Source organism: Hipposideros armiger, unplaced genomic scaffold (assembly GCF_001890085.2).
Source record: "Hipposideros armiger isolate ML-2016 unplaced genomic scaffold, ASM189008v1 scaffold_49, whole genome shotgun sequence".
Taxonomy (NCBI): domain Eukaryota; kingdom Metazoa; phylum Chordata; class Mammalia; order Chiroptera; family Hipposideridae; genus Hipposideros; species Hipposideros armiger.
Genome location: NW_017731399.1, coordinates 4006151 through 4024233, shown reverse-complemented (window position 1 = coordinate 4024233; position 18083 = coordinate 4006151). Strand labels below are relative to the sequence as shown.

At 42.3% G+C, this 18083-nt stretch overlaps 1 protein-coding gene across 2 annotated transcripts in view; it reads right to left on the bottom strand.

Annotated features, from left to right (window-relative positions):
• Positions 1–18083, bottom strand: part of ZFYVE1 (zinc finger FYVE-type containing 1) — a 50965-nt gene that overhangs the window by 16079 nt on the left and 16803 nt on the right. For both annotated transcript variants that reach the window (XM_019640423.1, XM_019640421.1), the window contains exons 3-4: positions 9916–10420; positions 5238–5452 (exon numbers count right to left, since the gene is read on the bottom strand). In XM_019640423.1, the coding sequence (XP_019495968.1) occupies positions 5238–5452; positions 9916–10420 (720 nt within the window). The remainder of the gene's footprint in view (positions 1–5237; positions 5453–9915; positions 10421–18083) is intronic.

Here is an 18083-nt window from a genome sequence, read left to right as displayed (position 1 = left end):
AATGATGGTGCCAACTTGGGCCAGTGAAGCAATGTCCTCCACAACTAGACTGAAGAACAAAACGACAGCAACTTGTCTGTTCGCCTTCCCCCAATTCCCCAGCACTGTTCCCATCTCCCTAATTCCCCAATAAAAATCTTTTAAAAAAAAGAAAATAATGAGGTATGTATATTATGTACCAATATAGAAAGATAACCAAGATGCATCATGAAGTAAAAAAAAGCAAATTATAAACAGTATGAATGGTATGATCCCACTTATGAAGGAAAAAAGATGTGTGCATGCATGTGTATACATGCACTTATATAACACTGAAAACTTCTAGAAGCATATAGAAGAAACTACTTAGAATGATTATCTGCAGAATGAGAAGAGAATATGGGGAAGGAGAAAAGGATTTAACTTCTCTACGATCCCATTTAGAGAGAAAAATATATACATCAGATACATATACCTATGTATGCACATATGTAGCACTGAAAATTTCTAGATGCATACACAAGAAATACTAACAATGGGTATCATAGAATGAGGGGGGAGGAGAGAAAAAGGGACTTAATTGGTACCATACACATTTCTGTACTATTTGAATTGTCTTTCATGAACACACATTGCTTTTATAATTCAAAAAATGACCTTTTTTTCCAATTAAAGTCACCAAACACTCAAATACAACTCCTGGGAATGTCCTTTCTAAAGGCAACTGGTAATATGTATTAGGAACCTTTAAAGATGGCTGCACCCTCAGAAGTTCTTAGAAGTGGAATAACTATTGAGAAGGAATATAGCACAGAGTTAATTAAAAGCATAGGCTTCAGAGCCAGACTCCCTGGTTCAAATTCTCCACCACTTACTAGATGAGTCATCTCAGGCAAATTAATTAGCCTCTCTGTGCCTCCATTTCTTTACTGAATGGAGCTGGTATGAGGGTTAAATGAATTAATGCGAGTGCATGCAGAGTACCGTACATGGCATAGTAAACACCCCATAGAGGCTGGCCAGCAGTGGTAGCGGGAGTTGTACTCTATCCTAAGGAAACGGGCAGAATGTGGGCAATACCTTTAAATACAGGAAAAAATACTAATAAGAAATAATGGAAATCACTATTAAAAGAGCAGAATTACCACGTGTAAAAAACGATCCATCCATATAAATGAAAAGTATGCAGCTATTTTCAAAACATGTTTTCACAGAATATTTAATGGCATGGAAAAAATGCTAGGCTTCAATGTTTCATGAAAAAAGACAAAGTATATAGCTGCACGCGCATATATCATATCTCTTTTAAAATAAGTAGCAAGGATCATAAAATACAAAAATTTTTTTTTTTTTGCAACCTTAGATTGCCTTTTTTTTTTTTTGCTTTTACAAAAATGTGCGATTAACGTCCTCTTATATGTCTTCTTGTCGTCCTATGGAAGGGTTTAAGGCAAATTCCTAGAAATGCTATGGCTAGAATGTATCTTATACACATCTTTATTTATACCAGATATTTATAAATTGCATTTCTAGGTGATGTATTAATTTTAACTTCAACTGGCAGTTTATAAGCATTTACACTGCTTCATATCCTTTCTGACATTTTATTGCCAGACTTTTCAGTGTTTGCCCTTGTATGGTTGTGATTTCAATTTTTATTTCTTTGATTACTACAGTTGAGATTTATTTGTGCACCACAATTTTGACTGCCTCTTAAGTGATCTGTCTCTCCATTTTCCTAAAAGGTTTATATTTTTTTCCTAACAATATTGTTGTATATTTTATCTAAAATACAGAGAAAATCATATAGAAAAAAATCATAAATCGGACTGGCCGAGTGGCACGTTGGTTAAGAGCTGGCTTGGGATGCCAGCTCTGAGCAGCAGGGCCCCGGTTCGGATCCCACATGGGGCCAGTGACACTGTCCTCTACAGCTAAGATGGTGAACAACAGCTCGACCTGGAGCAGGGCTGCCGTGAGTCGCCGGCAACGGTGTATGCTGCAGTGGGTCTGCAGTGGGCTGCCACAAGCTACCGTGTGTGGCCAGCAGCCAGCATGAGCGGCCAGCAGACAGTGTGAACTGCCAAGAGCCACCGTGAGCGGCCATCCAGTGGCTGGCGAGCGATCTGCCTCACCCAGGAAGAGCGCAATGATAATACCAACATGGGCCAGTGAAGTGACGTCCTCCACAACTAGACTGAAGAACAAAAGGACAGCAACTTGTCTGTTCCCCTTCCCTAATGCCCCAACGCTGTTCCCCTCCTCCAATTACCCAATAAAAATCTTTAAAAGAAAAAAACAAAAGTACACAGTAAAGATAAAAGATTGTGTGGATGTAAAATCCTTGAAATACTAAAAATAAGCAAAATAGAAAAGAAATATAAGCAAACGTATTTAAAATTAGATTCTATATCCAACTGCGAAATGATGGAAATGCGACAGATATTCACTGTTTATACTTATACAAACACACACACACACACACACCCTTTTGACACAATCTTCTACTTCAACAAAATATAACCTAGAAAAATAATTTCAAAATAGAAAGAGCTTTTATAGTTAGTTGTGGTGTTATTTATAATAGAGAAAATTTACTAATAATCTCTTGTCCAACCATTGTTAGTTTGGTACATCTCTAGACAATGAAATATTGTGCAGCTATCAAAACTATTCATAAAAACCTTAAAATAATATAGTACAACGTTTATGATGTTACATGAGGAAAGGATTACAAATGTACATCTATAATGTGACGGGCTATATATTTTTTAATGCACAGAATACATACTGTAAGGGCATGCAGTAAAGTGTTAACAATGGTTACCCCTAGGTGGAGGGAATGTGGGTGGTCTTTGTTTCCAGTGTTGTACCCTACTGTACACAGCCAATACTTTTCTACACCTAACATGTATTCCTGATGTAAGCCAGAGGACATGAATTCAGACAAATGTAATATAAATGGATCACTGAAGAATTTGTCCTAAAATTAGAATTCTTGTTCCCATAAGGATCTGAACAACTTCTAAATTTCTTATGGGAAAACTTTTCCCAGCTTTTACTAGGTGTGGGGAATGATTTGACCAATGCATGTGTGATAAGACATCAAAATTTCATTGGGACTACCTAACCAATTCTAAAATGGCAATTTTCAATAATCAGTAATATTGGGTTGTCGGAAAAGTCATGACGTTATTTTTTCTGTTTTTCGTTGCAAAAATGCATCATGACTTTTCCGACAACCCAATACTTGGAGGCATAGTTTTCAATGATCCCATCTGTTCCCTCCACTGCCACTGTTCCAGTGCTTTCTTTCCTGATGATGGCCATAACATAGGGATGGTAGAGTAGCTACCACTGTAGGAGTGAGCTGATTTTAGCTAGTATAGCAGCATCTCCACCTACAAGATACCTGTGAGGCCTAAGATGCTGTATGATAAAGAAGGGCCCCACATGGGTTACATGTACCATGCCTGTCATGGTTGAAGGGCTAGCAGCCCACCCAGGTGGCAGGGTCTCTGTTACAAAAAGCACGCACCATCCATCAGGACAGAGAAAACTGTGCAATAGCAAGGCACTTTGTAACAGGATTTTACTGTATTATCGAAACAATACATGGATACCACCGCTGGGATACATGAGAAAAACATTCACCTGATTGTAAGGAACAAAGATACAATGCTTAGAGAGGTTTCCTAAAAGGTGTGCCCCACATCAATGGTGTACACAAGATGAATTTTAGGTGGCACACGACATGACTGTAGGTGAGAACATTGCATAACATCAAATTCCATGGGCTAGCCAAGTGGCTCAGTTGGTTAAGAGTTGGCTTAAGAGTGCAAGGTCTGAGCAACAAGGCCGCCAGTTCGATTCTCACATGGGCCAGTAACGCTGTGCCCAAGCTAAGCTGCCAACAGGTGGCAGAGTGGATCAGTTGGTGAAAGCATGTGCTCCTAACAACAAGGTTGCCTGTTCGATGGTGGGCTACGCCCACTCGCAACTAAGACTGAACTCGGCACCTTGAGCTGAGCTGCCACCCGGATGGCTCAGTGGATAGAGTGTGCGCTGTTAACAACAAGGCTGCCAGTTCGACTCCCGCATGGGATGGTAGCTAAACCCACCTGCAATTAAGATTGTAACACAGCACCCCCTCCCCAATTCCCCAATTAAAAAAAAAAAATTCCACAGTAGAAATTATTTCCTTTTCAATATTTCAGATTTTGTTAAAGGGAAAGTCTCACTTAGGGAACAGTGTATCTTTATCATCTCCCAAACACTGGCTGCTAATCTCCTTTTACTTTTTTTTTTTTAAAGCTGAGCCATCTTGCCACCTATTGGCTGCTCAGCAGTTCAGCCTGGGCCAGGAATCAAACCGGCGACCCTGTTGCTCAGAGCTCGCACTCTTGAGCGAGCTCTTAACCAACTGAGCCACTTGGCCAGCCCTTAATCTCCCTTTTCAACAAAGGAAAAACAAGTCCCAGTCTCAGAACTTCCCATGAGCAACAGTCTCTAGAGAGGAATATGGTCTTTTATTTTTTGAGAGGCAGGAGAGCATTCCTGGTTATGACAAGAAGCTTTAGAGCAAAAAGCCGGGGTTTATGCCTGCTGGCACTTAGGAACTATGTGTGTAACCAATTACTTCATCTCTCTGTGCCTGTTTCCTCACCTGCAAAATAAGGATGGTAACCGTGCTTAGCTCATAGAGTTGGTGTGAGGATTAAATGAACGAATTCATATAGTCCTCTGAACTTTGGTACCTAAGAAACAGCAATTATTGTTATCGTGTGTCTGTTTTGAATGTGTATTGGCCTAATTTCTACCTGTGATACTAGTTTTCCATTTATAGTGATTACAAAATATGCCTTCTTGAATAAATTTAGGTTACAAAAAAACCAGGAAAAAGGTGAGTTCATATAAAGAAACACACAAAGGCTATCCACATAACTGAGCCTCAACAAAGGGTCAGTCACACCACCCAGAAATGAAGGTTTTTTTCCTGTTCCCCGAAAGCCTAGTTTTCCTCTGAGATGAGGACCTGTCACTTTTTAACTATCACCCCAGATTCCTCTGTACTCGTGCTCCTAGCAAGATGAGGTCCTTCAACAGGTGCAAAGTGCACTCCTGTGCTTCCTTTTCTCATAACCTCTCTTTCCAGCCCAGGTTTTTAATCACCAGCACCAACAAAAGCTGGTGAGCTCAGAGTTCTCACCACCCACTGGCACCCCAAGCAGCAGCACTCTGGGCAGGAGCCAGCTGACCTTCAGGGCTTTGAAGATGACCCCTGGGTGCCGGGGAGAACGGGTGGTGTTGTTCTCGAGCTGCTGCTCCAAAGCACGCCGAAGCCCAGAGAAGTCTGTGGGGGGGTTGTAAGTCCTCGTTCCCTTGTAGTGAATGGAACTGAAGGCTTCCGGGAAGCGGCCCAGTTTCCGGAACCGGTCCTGGATGAGCTTCTCCGGCACATCTGAGGGATGATCTGGACAAACAGAAACGGGTACGTGAGCAGTGACCATTCTTAAAAAAAAAAAAATCCGCCTGTCTCTCATTACAAAAGTAATACACAGTCTGACTCCATATACATGCATAAAGGATAAGCAGGCAGGCCCAATCTATGCTGTGAGAATTCAGGTTACCCTTGTCTAGAAGGGAGGCTGAGCAGAGCTGCGATGAAATGGGTGCTGGTGTGTCCCGACCTGGTACTGATTTCACAGATACATTCAGGCTGTGAAAATTCATCACATTATACACTTCTGATACAACGTGTGCTTTTCTGTATATACATGATACTTCAAAGAAGAGTCTTTTTTTAAAAAAAGTCTGCTCACTGTAAAAAATCCGAACATGTCAAAACATAAAAGGAAAGAAATACATGTCCTCTGCTCCCTCCTACTCCCCCAAAATAACTACAATTTAGCATTTACCCTTTCAGACTTTTTTCCCTACACTTCCCAACACATACACGGACTGACAATTAAATTCGCGAACTTGTTGCAACGATGTTGCTAACCTTTTTTGATATCACAGGAATTATTCATTATAAATTTGTACCAACTGGACAGTTAAACAAGTTTACTATTTGGAAGTGCTGAAAAGGCTACGTGAAAAAGTTAGACAACCTGAACTTTTTGCCAACAATTCATGGCTCTTGCATCATGACAATGCACCAGCTCACACACTGTCTGTGAGGGAGTTTTTAGCCAGTAAACAAATAACTGTATTGGAACATCCTCCCTACTCACCTGATCTTGCCCTCAATGACTTCTTTCTTTACCCAAAGATAAAGGAAATATTGAAAGGAAGACATTTGGATGACATTCAAGACATCAGGGTAATATGACAGCTGTGATGACCATTCCAGAAAAAGAGGTCCAAAATTGCTTTGAAGGGTGGACTAGGTGCTGGCATTGGTGCAGTTTCCTAAGGGGAAGGTGACCGTAGTGATATTCAGCAATGAGGTATGTAGCACTTTTTCTAGGGTGAGTTCGCGAACTTAATTGTCCAACCTCGTATATGCGACATGCTTTTATCACTTAATAACATACTATAATATCTGTCCTTGTCATGATACACTGAGAAGTCCCTTACTCTTTTTAACAGCTTCATGGTCTTCCATCCTGTGGACATATTTCACCAGTCATCTATTAATGGAAACTTAAAATAGCTACTTTGAAAACGCTGGTCTTAGGCTGGTGAAGCCATGAACAGCCAATGTATGAGGGTACTAGCCTGCTCATAGTTTCACCAACAATTATCTAGAAATCTGGGGAGTGGCAGTACGAATCGATTCAATAAATATGCGTATTTTGGAGGTAAAAGCTGCAAGGACTTTTTATTTTAATTTCCTTTAATTTTTAACAACACTAACAAAATCACTCATATTAACACTGGAGGTATGGCTTTAGCTCAACTTTTAAAGTCAAGTCATCAAAGAGAAGTAGCCAAAATTCTGCAGTTAACCTCTGATTGCATCTCCTCTTGAACTCTTCCTGTGGCAATAACTTTTGAAGGAAGGAGCAGGCAGTACCCCGGGGGTAGTCTCACCACCTTCACTTCCCCCCAGTGTCATCTCACAGCTTGTCCCTGGACATATAATCACGGCTCCCAAACGATTATGGGAGCTCAGTGCTGCTCATTTGTAAACCAGAGATAATTCACTTGCCTACTAACTCCTAATTCCCACCTAGAAATTCTCCATCCAGAATAGGAACAGGATCACACAAAATCAGGAGGTCTTTGAGACAGAGGAAATTCTGTCCATTTGCCCACAATGCTGGCACGTCTCCTCCTACCCTGCATAAACTCTGGCTGCCTCATTCCATCTCAAGGTTTCAAGAAGCAACAATGCTATTCCAGAAACAGCTCTGGATTTAGAACTTAGAAGACTTTGTTTTGAATCCCAGTTTTGCAACTTGCTAACTGGAACCTCCCTGGTTACATAACTTAAGCTCTTGAGTTCAGTTTCTTCATCTGTAAAATACAGCTGTTTTGACTTGGCCAAATTAACAAAGATACAGTAAGTTAGAATTTATTTAAAAAACAAACACCTAGCATAGTACATGGCACAAAGCATGAAAAAAAAAAGTTAGTTTTTAAGAGCTGGTTATTTCAAAACCCTGACTGGAAAGTAAACCTTCCCCTCACCCAAGGTGTAAAAATCCAAAATGGCCTAAAAATGCTGATCCCAGGAATCAGCCTAAAGTCAGCATTTCCAACCTCCTCTCCTTACCTTACAGTCACTTGGTGAGTTCCTTCTTCCATTCTAGAACATTTAGATTTCTCGCCCCACTAGACGCAGGTCCCTCAGATTCTAACTCCTTGATAGGGCCCCAGTGTGTCCACTTCCCTCCTGCTGCCACTGCGCTGGCTCAGCCCCATCACTTCTCACATAGAACCCTGATACCTCCTGGCTGGTATCCCTGCCTCCAGGCATGCCTCTCCAGTTCATCCTGCAACAGCGGCTGGGGATCTTTTGAAAACACAGACGTGACCATGTAACTCCCTGCTTAACATCCTTCAGGGGCTGCTGTCGTACTTAAGAACTGAGTCAAAGCCATCCGTGATCTGATTCCCAAGTATCTCCACCATTCCCTCCCATACAACCTATGCTTCAGGCACACTAGGCCTCTTCATTTATTCATTCAGCAAACATCTGATGAGAGCCTACTGTGTGTCAAGTACTCAGCCAGGCTCTTTCGATACAGCAGTGAATAAGATAGGCACGGTTCCCACCTGCATAGTTTCCATTCGAATGAGAAAAGACTAAAAGCAAGTAAGGGATAGGTGCCCTGACGCAAACGTACAGGGTGATGCAAGAAGAGCACAACCATGAGGATGCAAGCAGGACGACTTGACAGGGGACAGTCAGGAAAGGCTCCAAGGGGATGAGAGCTGAGCTGAGTCTGAAAAAAGGATGGCTGGCTGGGGCAAGAGTGTTCCAGGCAGACAGGGTAGCCCATGCGAAGGTGGGAACAGAGAAAAGGCTGGTCTGGCTAGTGGAGGAAGCGTGCACATGAACGGGGACGGCATTTGGTGGGCAGGGGAAGGGGATGGGGGAGGATAATCAGAGGAGTTCAGAGACACAGGCAGGAGTTGGAGTGAGGACACCATAGTTAGGAGTTTCGATTTCATCTTGATGGAGTGAAAAGACATTGACAGGTTGTAAGCAGGAGTCTAACATGATCCAAATTATAAATTAAGCTTTTAAAAAGATCAGTCTGGATGCTGTGTGGAGAATGCATGGAAGGGGGCGAGAATGAAATTTAGGAAGCAACAGAACTACCTGCAGCTCCCTGGACACAACTTGCTCCTTCAAATCACTGGGGGTTTGCTCTTCCTAGAGCATCCCTCCTCCCCTCCTTATCTAGCCGTCTCTGGTGTTCAAATGTCACCTCCTTTTTCCTCGATCCAGCTGGAAGGTGTTTCAAGTGTCCTCTTCCGCACTCCCATAGCTCCAGTGCCTACCTCTGCCACAGAACAGAATACCTGTGGTCTCCCCAACTAGATTGTGATTTCTTTGAGGGGAGGAATTGTGTTTTTTTTTGTTTTTTTCCAACTCGGTACCCCAGTGCTCAAACATGACATTGTGCACTTAATAACCTTTGCCGAATGAACAGGTAAATAGGGTGACTGCTTTAGGGGCCAGCAATACTGCCTCCACCTGCATGTAATCACTGTTGTTGCACCTGCTCCCTCATCCTCCCTCTCAGGTGGTGATCATGCTTCCCATTTCTCCCAGAAAACAGAAACAATAAGACAACTTTTATGTGTGTGCATGCATGCGCGCGCGCACACACGCATGCACATGCACACACACACACACAATCTACTTACTTACCTGTAGCCCTGCCCACATACTCCACCTCCTGTCCTGTTGTTACAGAGGAACTGGTTCATGCTGCTAACTGAGGCCAGCCCTTCACCTGTGTATCACTCCAACACTCCTGCTCTCTTCCATCTGCACTGATCCCTTTCCAGTGGGTCATTCCCACCAGTATATAAACATCTGCAATACCTCACATCGTAAATGTTAAAAAGTGAAAATTCCTTGAAATCCCACATCAGCCTGCAGCTATCATTTCATTTGCCTGCTTTCCTTGGCAGCAGAACTCTGAAATAGTTGAAGGTAGCTTTATTCTTCTCTTATTCTCTCTCATTCCCACTCTGACCAGGCTTTCATGCTCGCCATCCCTGGAAACAGGTCTTATGCCCATCACCGGGGACCTCTATTTTGCCAAAGACACTCAGCAATCTCAATCCTCATCCTGCCCAAAAGCAGATTTTGACATGATTGATTCATTCCGTCCTCTGGAAACACTTCCTTATGTCTTGCCCAAACAGATGCTTTTCTGGGCAATCCACCACCAAACTGCTACTGCACTGCAATGGCTGCCTCCTGGACTGAGAAAGGTCAGCCTGTGACACAGTACCCCGTCTACTCACCAGAGCCCAGTAGCTGAGTGTGCACAGTCTCATGGAAAATTACAACAGCTGGGCCCAGGGTGGACAAGGGGACATCCAGGCCACAGCGGGCAGTGGTAGCCTTGAGCTCCTTAGTGAAGTGCTTCAGGTAAGCTTCTGAGGCGTCCCCAAGGAACTTGAAGAGGTCATTATGCAGCCGGTCGGCATGAGTTCGATAGATGACGAGGTCTGAGATGGCCAGGACCTTAAGCAGCAGCCGTGTTCTCTGGCTTAGATTCACCGTAGCCCCCAAAAGCCCTTCCGTGTCTATCACTGCTACTTTGTGGACTGGGTCATACGCTGCCCACACTCCTACGGTACAGGACTCCTGGGCTGGGGAGGTTTTGAAGACTTCACGGCCATAAAAGAAAGTGTGATTGAGGGTATGAGACTTTCCATCACCAGTATTTCCAAAAATGGAAACTACCTTCAGATGCTGATCAGGTTTGCAGTCCAATTTCCTAATAAAGTCCTCTTCATTCGTTACCTTAAAAAAAAAAAAAAAGGGCAATGAAATAGAGTAATGGCAAAATAGCTCAGAACATGTGCAAGAAAACCAAGTGCTTCCCAGAGTCAAGGTCTTTGATTGACTTGTCAGGGTGGCAAGAAAAAGAGACCCCAGGATGACAGCTTCCCACCCAGCGTGTACCCCTAGCAAATGGCTAACTTTTGAAGCCTCAGTCAGTACAAGAACTTCGTGGTTATGAAAGAGCTAAAATTATGAAAGTCTAAGAAAACGACACAGGAACAAATCTTTCTGACCTTGGATTAGGCAATGGTTTCTTAGATGTGACACCAAAAGCAATACAACAAAAAAATAGATAAAATGGACTTCATCAAAATTGAAAACTATCATTCTACAAAGGACACCATCAAGACAGTAACAAGATAACCCAAAGAACTGAAGAAAATATTTGTAAATTCTACATTTGACAAGGGACTAGTGTCCAGAGTAAATAAAAACTCAACAAGGGGAAAAAAATAACCTAAATTACATATTTTAAAGAAGTAACCTAATTAAATATTAAGAAAATAAATTTGAATAGATATTTCTCCAAAGAAGATATGTAAATGGCCTTTAAGCACATGATAACATGCTCAATATCATTAGTCATTAGGAAATGCCAAGTCAAAACCACCATGAGACAGCACATCACACCCACTAGGATGGCTATGATCAAAAAGATAACAAGTATTGGTGAGGATGTGGAGAAATTGCAATTCTCATATATTGCTGGTAGGAACATAAAATGGCACAGAACCGTCACTCTGGAAAACAGTGTGGTAATTTCTCAAAAAGTTAAACAGAGTTAGTTACCACATGTCTCAGAATTCCATTCCTAGGTATACACCCAAGAAAACTGAAAACATATGTCTACACAAAACCTAAACACAAATGTTCATAGCAACATTATTCATAATAATCAAGAAGTGGAAACAACCCATACGCCCATCAACTGGTGAATGGATAAACAATCTGTGGTATCTGCATAGTAGAATATTATTCAACCATAAAAAGGAATGAAGTACTAATATACATTACAACATGGATGAACTTTGAAAACATTATGCTAAGTAAAAGAAGCCAGTCACAAAATGCTACTTATTCTATGATTCCACTTATATGAAATGTCCACAACAGGCAAGTTCATTGACACAGAAAGTATGTTAGTGGTTGCCAGAGGCTAGGGGCAGAGAACACTAGGGAGTTACTACTAATAGTTTCTATTTTGGTGATGAAAATGTTCTGGAATTAGATAGTGGTAAGGGTTGCACAACTTTATGAATATATTAAAAACAGTGAATTGTACACTTTAAAAAAGTGAACTATATGGTTTGGGAATTGTATCTCAATAAAGCTGTTATTTCTAAAAAAAAACTTATTGGTTAAACTTCATCCATAATTCCTCTGTTTACAGTTTAAAGAGCACTGCAGTCCTTATAAAGAATAAGGTCAGGAAGAAAGAGACCATGAGATACTAGACTGGAGCTCCAGAAAGATGCTCGGGGCCCCTACTTTCAGAACATAAGAACCCCAGGATCAGAGCTCCTAATCCAAACAGGTAATGTTTTACTCCAGCTAAAGGAGGGACAAACCTTTACAGCAAGTATCTTCCAGCCTTAAAAGAAAAAAATTTTCCTGATACTCGTTTGCTGGTTTGCTAAAGAGGAGTTAGAGAAATGTAAACAGACTGCTGGGTGTGATAATATAAGCCCTCATTTCCCATAACCTTATTTTTAAGATGGTAAACCACTCATTATTTTATTAACACCACTATTCTTACATCATTAGAAGCCCAATTTTAATGTTAATGATAACACTAATAACTTACTGAATGCCCACTGCAGTGACAGTGTCCTTCACTATATCCAGGAGGGCAGGACATGTCTATTTTATTTTTATATCCCTAGCAATTGGAACACAACATGGCACAGATGAGGAGCTCAACATCCAGTTGTTGAATGAACGAATGCATGAATGGCATCTTGCTTGGTATTTTAATCACTTTTCTCCACCTTGTGTCTTCCATATGGCTTAACACACACACAACAGCATTCAGTAAACTTGGTGATGAGCTCACTGATCTAACAGACAACTGAGAGGAACAAGAAGTTACATGGGACAGCCCATTTTGGACCAGTGTGTCACTCAGCATGCCTGGTTCCAAGATGCTAACTTGGCCAGCAAGAGAAACAAAATAAAAGCTCCATAAACCTCTACAGTAAGCGTCAGGTAAGGTCAGGGTGGCCCACTGCACAAGCCATCACCCTCTCAAGCAGTCCTGGGGGAGAAGCCTAGGCCTAGGGACTTTCTCTCCTGGAAATCTACTGTCACGAATCTGTTAGCCCACAAAACGACGACTGCTATCCAGAATATGTAAAGAGCAGGCACCTGGGAGCCTTTAGGTACAGGATTAACTGTCTCAGTACTCATATTGATTAAGTGCCCACTAAATGATGTATATAATATATGTAAGTAAACTATTCACTTGGGATGAAAACAAACACTCCACATCAGCATCCGGGGATATTATTTTGACACTGGGTGGTGTCCTGGGGTGTGTTAAACACACATGCGCCTGTGTTGGGCATATGCATCTGAGTCCAGTGCAAAGAATTCTGGGAGGAGGAGCTCAAAGCCTAGGCTGTTTTTTCTACAGACGGCCCTGGATAATCATTTAACATGCATTGATTACACTTTTTTTTTCATGTATAAAGTGAGGATATAACCATCTTTGCCTCCCTTGACTGGGTAGTGGTAGCTAATCAAATAAATAGCTACATGAGAAAATGTCTTGGAAACAAAATGCTTCCTATTTCCTTCTCCTATATCCTCATTATTTTGCCCCCAGTTATGCTACTCAATTCAGCCTCAAGTGAGACAGAACAGAGAGAACAGCCTAGGCCTAGGTGGTAGCAAGACTGGTTTTCAGTTAGGGGAGGAAAAGGTAAAGATTAGAAGATTCCTTTCAGTGAGGAAAGGAAGGAGGCGGAAGGAACAAGGCTCCTGCTCTACTCGTTCTGCCTGTTTGCAATAAATGATCTCGCTTTGCTCCATTCTAGGAGGGAAATCAGCGACCTGACTCTGAGCGCTGCCAACTGGCCACCCAACTCTCCATCTTTGAAATGGTCCTCAGCCCTTTCACAACCACAAAAGCAGGAGCGACACCAAAGCCAACTTCTGCCTTGAGCTTGCTAGACAATCTCTAGGATCTCAGACAAGTCAGAAACACCCAAACTCCACTCCTGGCTTTGCCACTGTGTGGCCTTGGAAAAAAGTTGAACTACTGAAGCCTCAGGGAAACTAGATAATAACAGATCCTACAATCCCTAGGGATAGAGGGGACTAAGTGAGATAAAGCACATAAAAGACACAGCACAATGCCTGGCACACAGTAAGCACTCAGTAATTATTACCCATTATTATTTAAACACCGGGCCACTGGGAAACCGTCCAGGTGCACTGTAGTAGCAACTGGGCTTGAGCCTGCTTGGTGCTCAAAAGTTACTCATTCTGGGAGTGAATCAGCAATGTGGTGAGATCTAAACTGAGTCTACCTAAAAATGAAGGATCTTGCTGCTTGCTCCTGATAACTCCTTTCCTCTGCCTCTAATCAAAATAACTTAGTATTAATACTGGCTTTATAGCTGACTCTTAGTAAAGTGACCACCTACTACCACATCAATCTTTAAAAAACCAAACCCAAACCCAAACAGGCTGGCCGAGTGGCACGTTGGTTAACAGCTGGCTTTGGACGCCAGAGGGCCCGGGTTTCGATCCCACATATGAGGGCCAGTGACACTGCCCTCCATAGCTAAGATGCTGAATAACAGCTCAACCTGGAGCTGGGCTGCCGTGGGTCGCCAACTACGGCATAGGCTGCAGTCCCCTGCTGCAGTGGGTTGCCATGGGCTACCGTGTGTAGCCAGCAGCCAGAGTGAGCGGCCAGCAGCCGCAGTGAGCGGCCGTCCAGAAGCCGGCAACTGATCTGCCTCACCCGGGAAGAGCGCAATGATGGTGCCAACTTGGGCCAGTGAAGCAATGTCCTCCACAACTAGACTGAAGAACAAAAGGACAGCAACTTGTCTGTTCCCCTTCCCCCAATTCCCCAGCACTGTACCCATCCCCCAATTCCCCAATAAAAATAAAATAAAATAAAATAAAAAACCAAACAGTACACCTCTATTTCACCCACAAAGCTTTTTACTTTGTATAGAGTTCCAAGTAGAATCTCTAAAATGAAATATAACAGTACTCAATGATCTCCCTTGTTCCAATCTAGAATTCAGAGCAGTTTATGGTAGTGAAAAGTATCCAGAAGTCAACCTCTGACCCAGGCAACAGGATGATGAAAACCTCCCGCAAGAAATTCCTTCTCAGCCCTCAGAAAATCAGCCAGGAAGAACAACCCCATGGGCTTTGTTCTGAGGAGGCCTGGGAAGGGAGAAGCAAGAGGTGGGGAAGGAGCCGAAGCAACGAGCTTGGAAGGAGGAAAGTTCAACAGAACACTGAGACTCTAGAAGTTAAACTCCCAAAGACATTAGAAAACAATCCCAGGGAGAGTAGCTCAGCATCGAGGTCCTTTCAGGTCTGCCCTCCTTGGATGAAAACAACCTAACTTGTACCAACTACAATCACACAGTCCTTCACCTTTGTATAAAGGTGTTCCCTGTGGCCGAGGGCAAAAATCGGCTCCTTCCCCAAAGTAACGGGAAGAGCTTTGGGAAGCTCGGCTGCTCCCAATCACGACCTGATGCTTATAATAAATCCCACCCCTGAGCCAAAGGTTTTTTCATACCTCTCCCCGGAAATTCTAAAACTAGCCTAAGTCAATAGTTATTCTCAAAGTTAAGTTCCCATTAATTACTTTTCTGTGTTTTGGCCTCTGGTTTATTTTGTTTTCATTCCATTTTTAGCTGAGTTCAGAGGAAGAGACAGAACCCAAAGAAACCAAACCAGATTCTTGCTCTGGGACCACGATCCCAAAAGGAAACTATAACTTGATTACTTCATATAATCAACAGACATGTATCGAGCTTCGTCTAGTGTCTGGCACGGACCTGATGATGTTAGGCGAGCACAGGTACAGAACTTAGATAATGTTTTCCTTCTAGGGGAGGGCTTTCCCTAGAAGTAGAAGGTTAGAGAACTCTTCCTTAAAAAAACCAGACCCACTTTCATCATGTTGAAAACAACTCCAGGCAATGATTTAAGTCCATGGCCTAATTTTCATACAGGGTTTTACTTAGGCAATGTCACAGAGATTAACAGCCAGTCTATTTTTAAAGTCCAAATGATGAGGTTCCATACCGAGATAGTAAACCCCTATTGCCAGAAAGTTCTGGTAAATCTGTTTCAACCCAGCAAGTGCAGAAAATTTCCTTTCATTCTATCCTAAAAGGAAAGTTTATCTATGTATGTATAAACAAAATTTCATGTAAAAACACAATTGTTTCTCAATCAAATGTTTCCTTAAGACCACTGAGGTTGAGACTGGCTTAACAAATACACTGAGTACATTTGGTAAGGGCAAGATCACATTCTTCCGCTGAAGTGTCCCCCAAGTGTTCCATTACTTGAGAGGTCGGGAATTCTCCTCCCATGTCATATAACTACCCATGGTGTTTCTGACACATGGCCTCACAGACACAGCCTGCCGCTCGCCTCCTAGTATGGCAGGAGAGAGAATGTTTCTATGTAGAGATGATCCACACAATGAATTCTTTAAAAAGAGTCACTTTTAGCTTCATGATCGGTCTCTTTGACCTCACCCAACTCACCCAATTCAGCTCTCCATTTATATCCGAATAAAAAGCTTTCCAAAGCAAAGCTGAATTCTGAGGACAGACTGAAAATACCGAGTCATCGTGAAGGCCTACATCCTCCTCAACGGACTCGCCCAAGGAGCTTCCAAATGGGAGAGGCAGCTCCCCTTATAAGTGGTACAGCATACTATATTTGGCTAGCTATAAAAACAGACATAAGGTCTGGTGATGGCTCTGAGACCCAGCAGTAAAAGCACCAGGCTAGACAGAAGACAAGACAGCTAGATTCAAGTCCACCTCTACCTGGATCTCACCCGGGGCAATTTACTCAGCCCTTCTCCTGCTCCAAGTCTCCATTCTCAACTCACCATCTCTGTTAATATTTTCCCATTCGTCCCGTCCCGGCTCTGAGCTTCCCAACTAGAATGTACTCCATGTTGGCAAGGGGTGTGGTCTGTGTTGGTCACCACTGCAGCCCTAGCACAGGGCCTGACACATAATAGGAAATCAATACATATTTATTAAAATAAATGAATAAACACAGCACAGAAAGTCTAGATGCAATACTCTCTGCGGGAGGGAACAGTGTAACATTATTGGTTAAGGGTTTACCCAACCAGCCTCTACCACTCACTGACTTTAGAATAAACTTAAAGTTAATTTCTCTGGGCCTCAGTTTTCTCACCTGTAAAATGGGGATAACAACACAGTCCACCTCATAGGGTTACTGTATTAAATGAGGTGATGCACATCTCGCAGGCAGCCCAGTGGAACACACAGTAAATGCTAGAGAAGTGCTGACTGACATTACTGTTATTGCTGCTGTTGTCCTGGTTTGCCTCTAGGCCACTGTCATCACCACCACTCCGGAATTTCATTCCATTATCCCAAGAAAAACCCACTTGAGGGAAGCTTTCCAGTAAATGCCTCATTAAAGAATTAGGCATAATGGGACAAGGAAGATACTTAATACCACTCCTTCTCTCAAAAGGATGTATCTTTTCAATTTAGGGGAAAAAAAAAAGCTGTTCTAAGACTGCACAATACATATATTATGCATAAGAAAGCATTCAGTCTTCAGAAGCACGATGTGACATGATTCTAAGAATTATTACTACACCAGAGACTCACTGAAGTGCTCTTCTCACAGTTTTTGCTGAAGAAGGTCTTAATTGATGACACAGCCTTATAAGGAGAGCTTTGGTGTCTGAGATGGACACTGACACAGGTCTGGTTTTTATTTAATATGGAATGTGACAGTGAAGCCCTGGTGAAATAATAACATAGTATATAACTATTTAAAGTCAATTAACAATAGTAACCCCTCCAGCAATATCACTGTCCTCTGACCTGCCATAATATCCCCTCTATATTGCTCTGACATCATCTACCTTATTTCTATGTATTTGTCCTCTATTACCATGACACTGTCTTCTCCCCAAGGGTAAACTCAGTGACTTACTGCCATTTTGATTCTCCTTCAGTTGTCAGCACATATTAGGCACTCATTAAATGTCTGAATTAATTATTACATTTATTCTCATTAGTGTATATAAAAAAATATTATTTGAGTACTTACTACGTGCCAAACACTGTCTAGATGCTGACAAACAAAAGAGGCAAAAATCACTGCCCAATGAAAATGTTCTAAAATTGACTGTGGTGATGGTTGTACATATCTGTGAATATACTAAAAGCCAATGGACTATACACGTTGAGTGAATAGTTTGGTATGTGAATTATATCTCAATAAAGCTGTAGTAAATGTAACATTAAAAGGGATTGAGAGGGCCGGCTGGGTGGCGCAATGGTTAAGAACTGGCTTGGGACGCCAGAGAGCCCCTGTTCGGATCCCACATATGAGGGCCAGTGACACTGCCCTC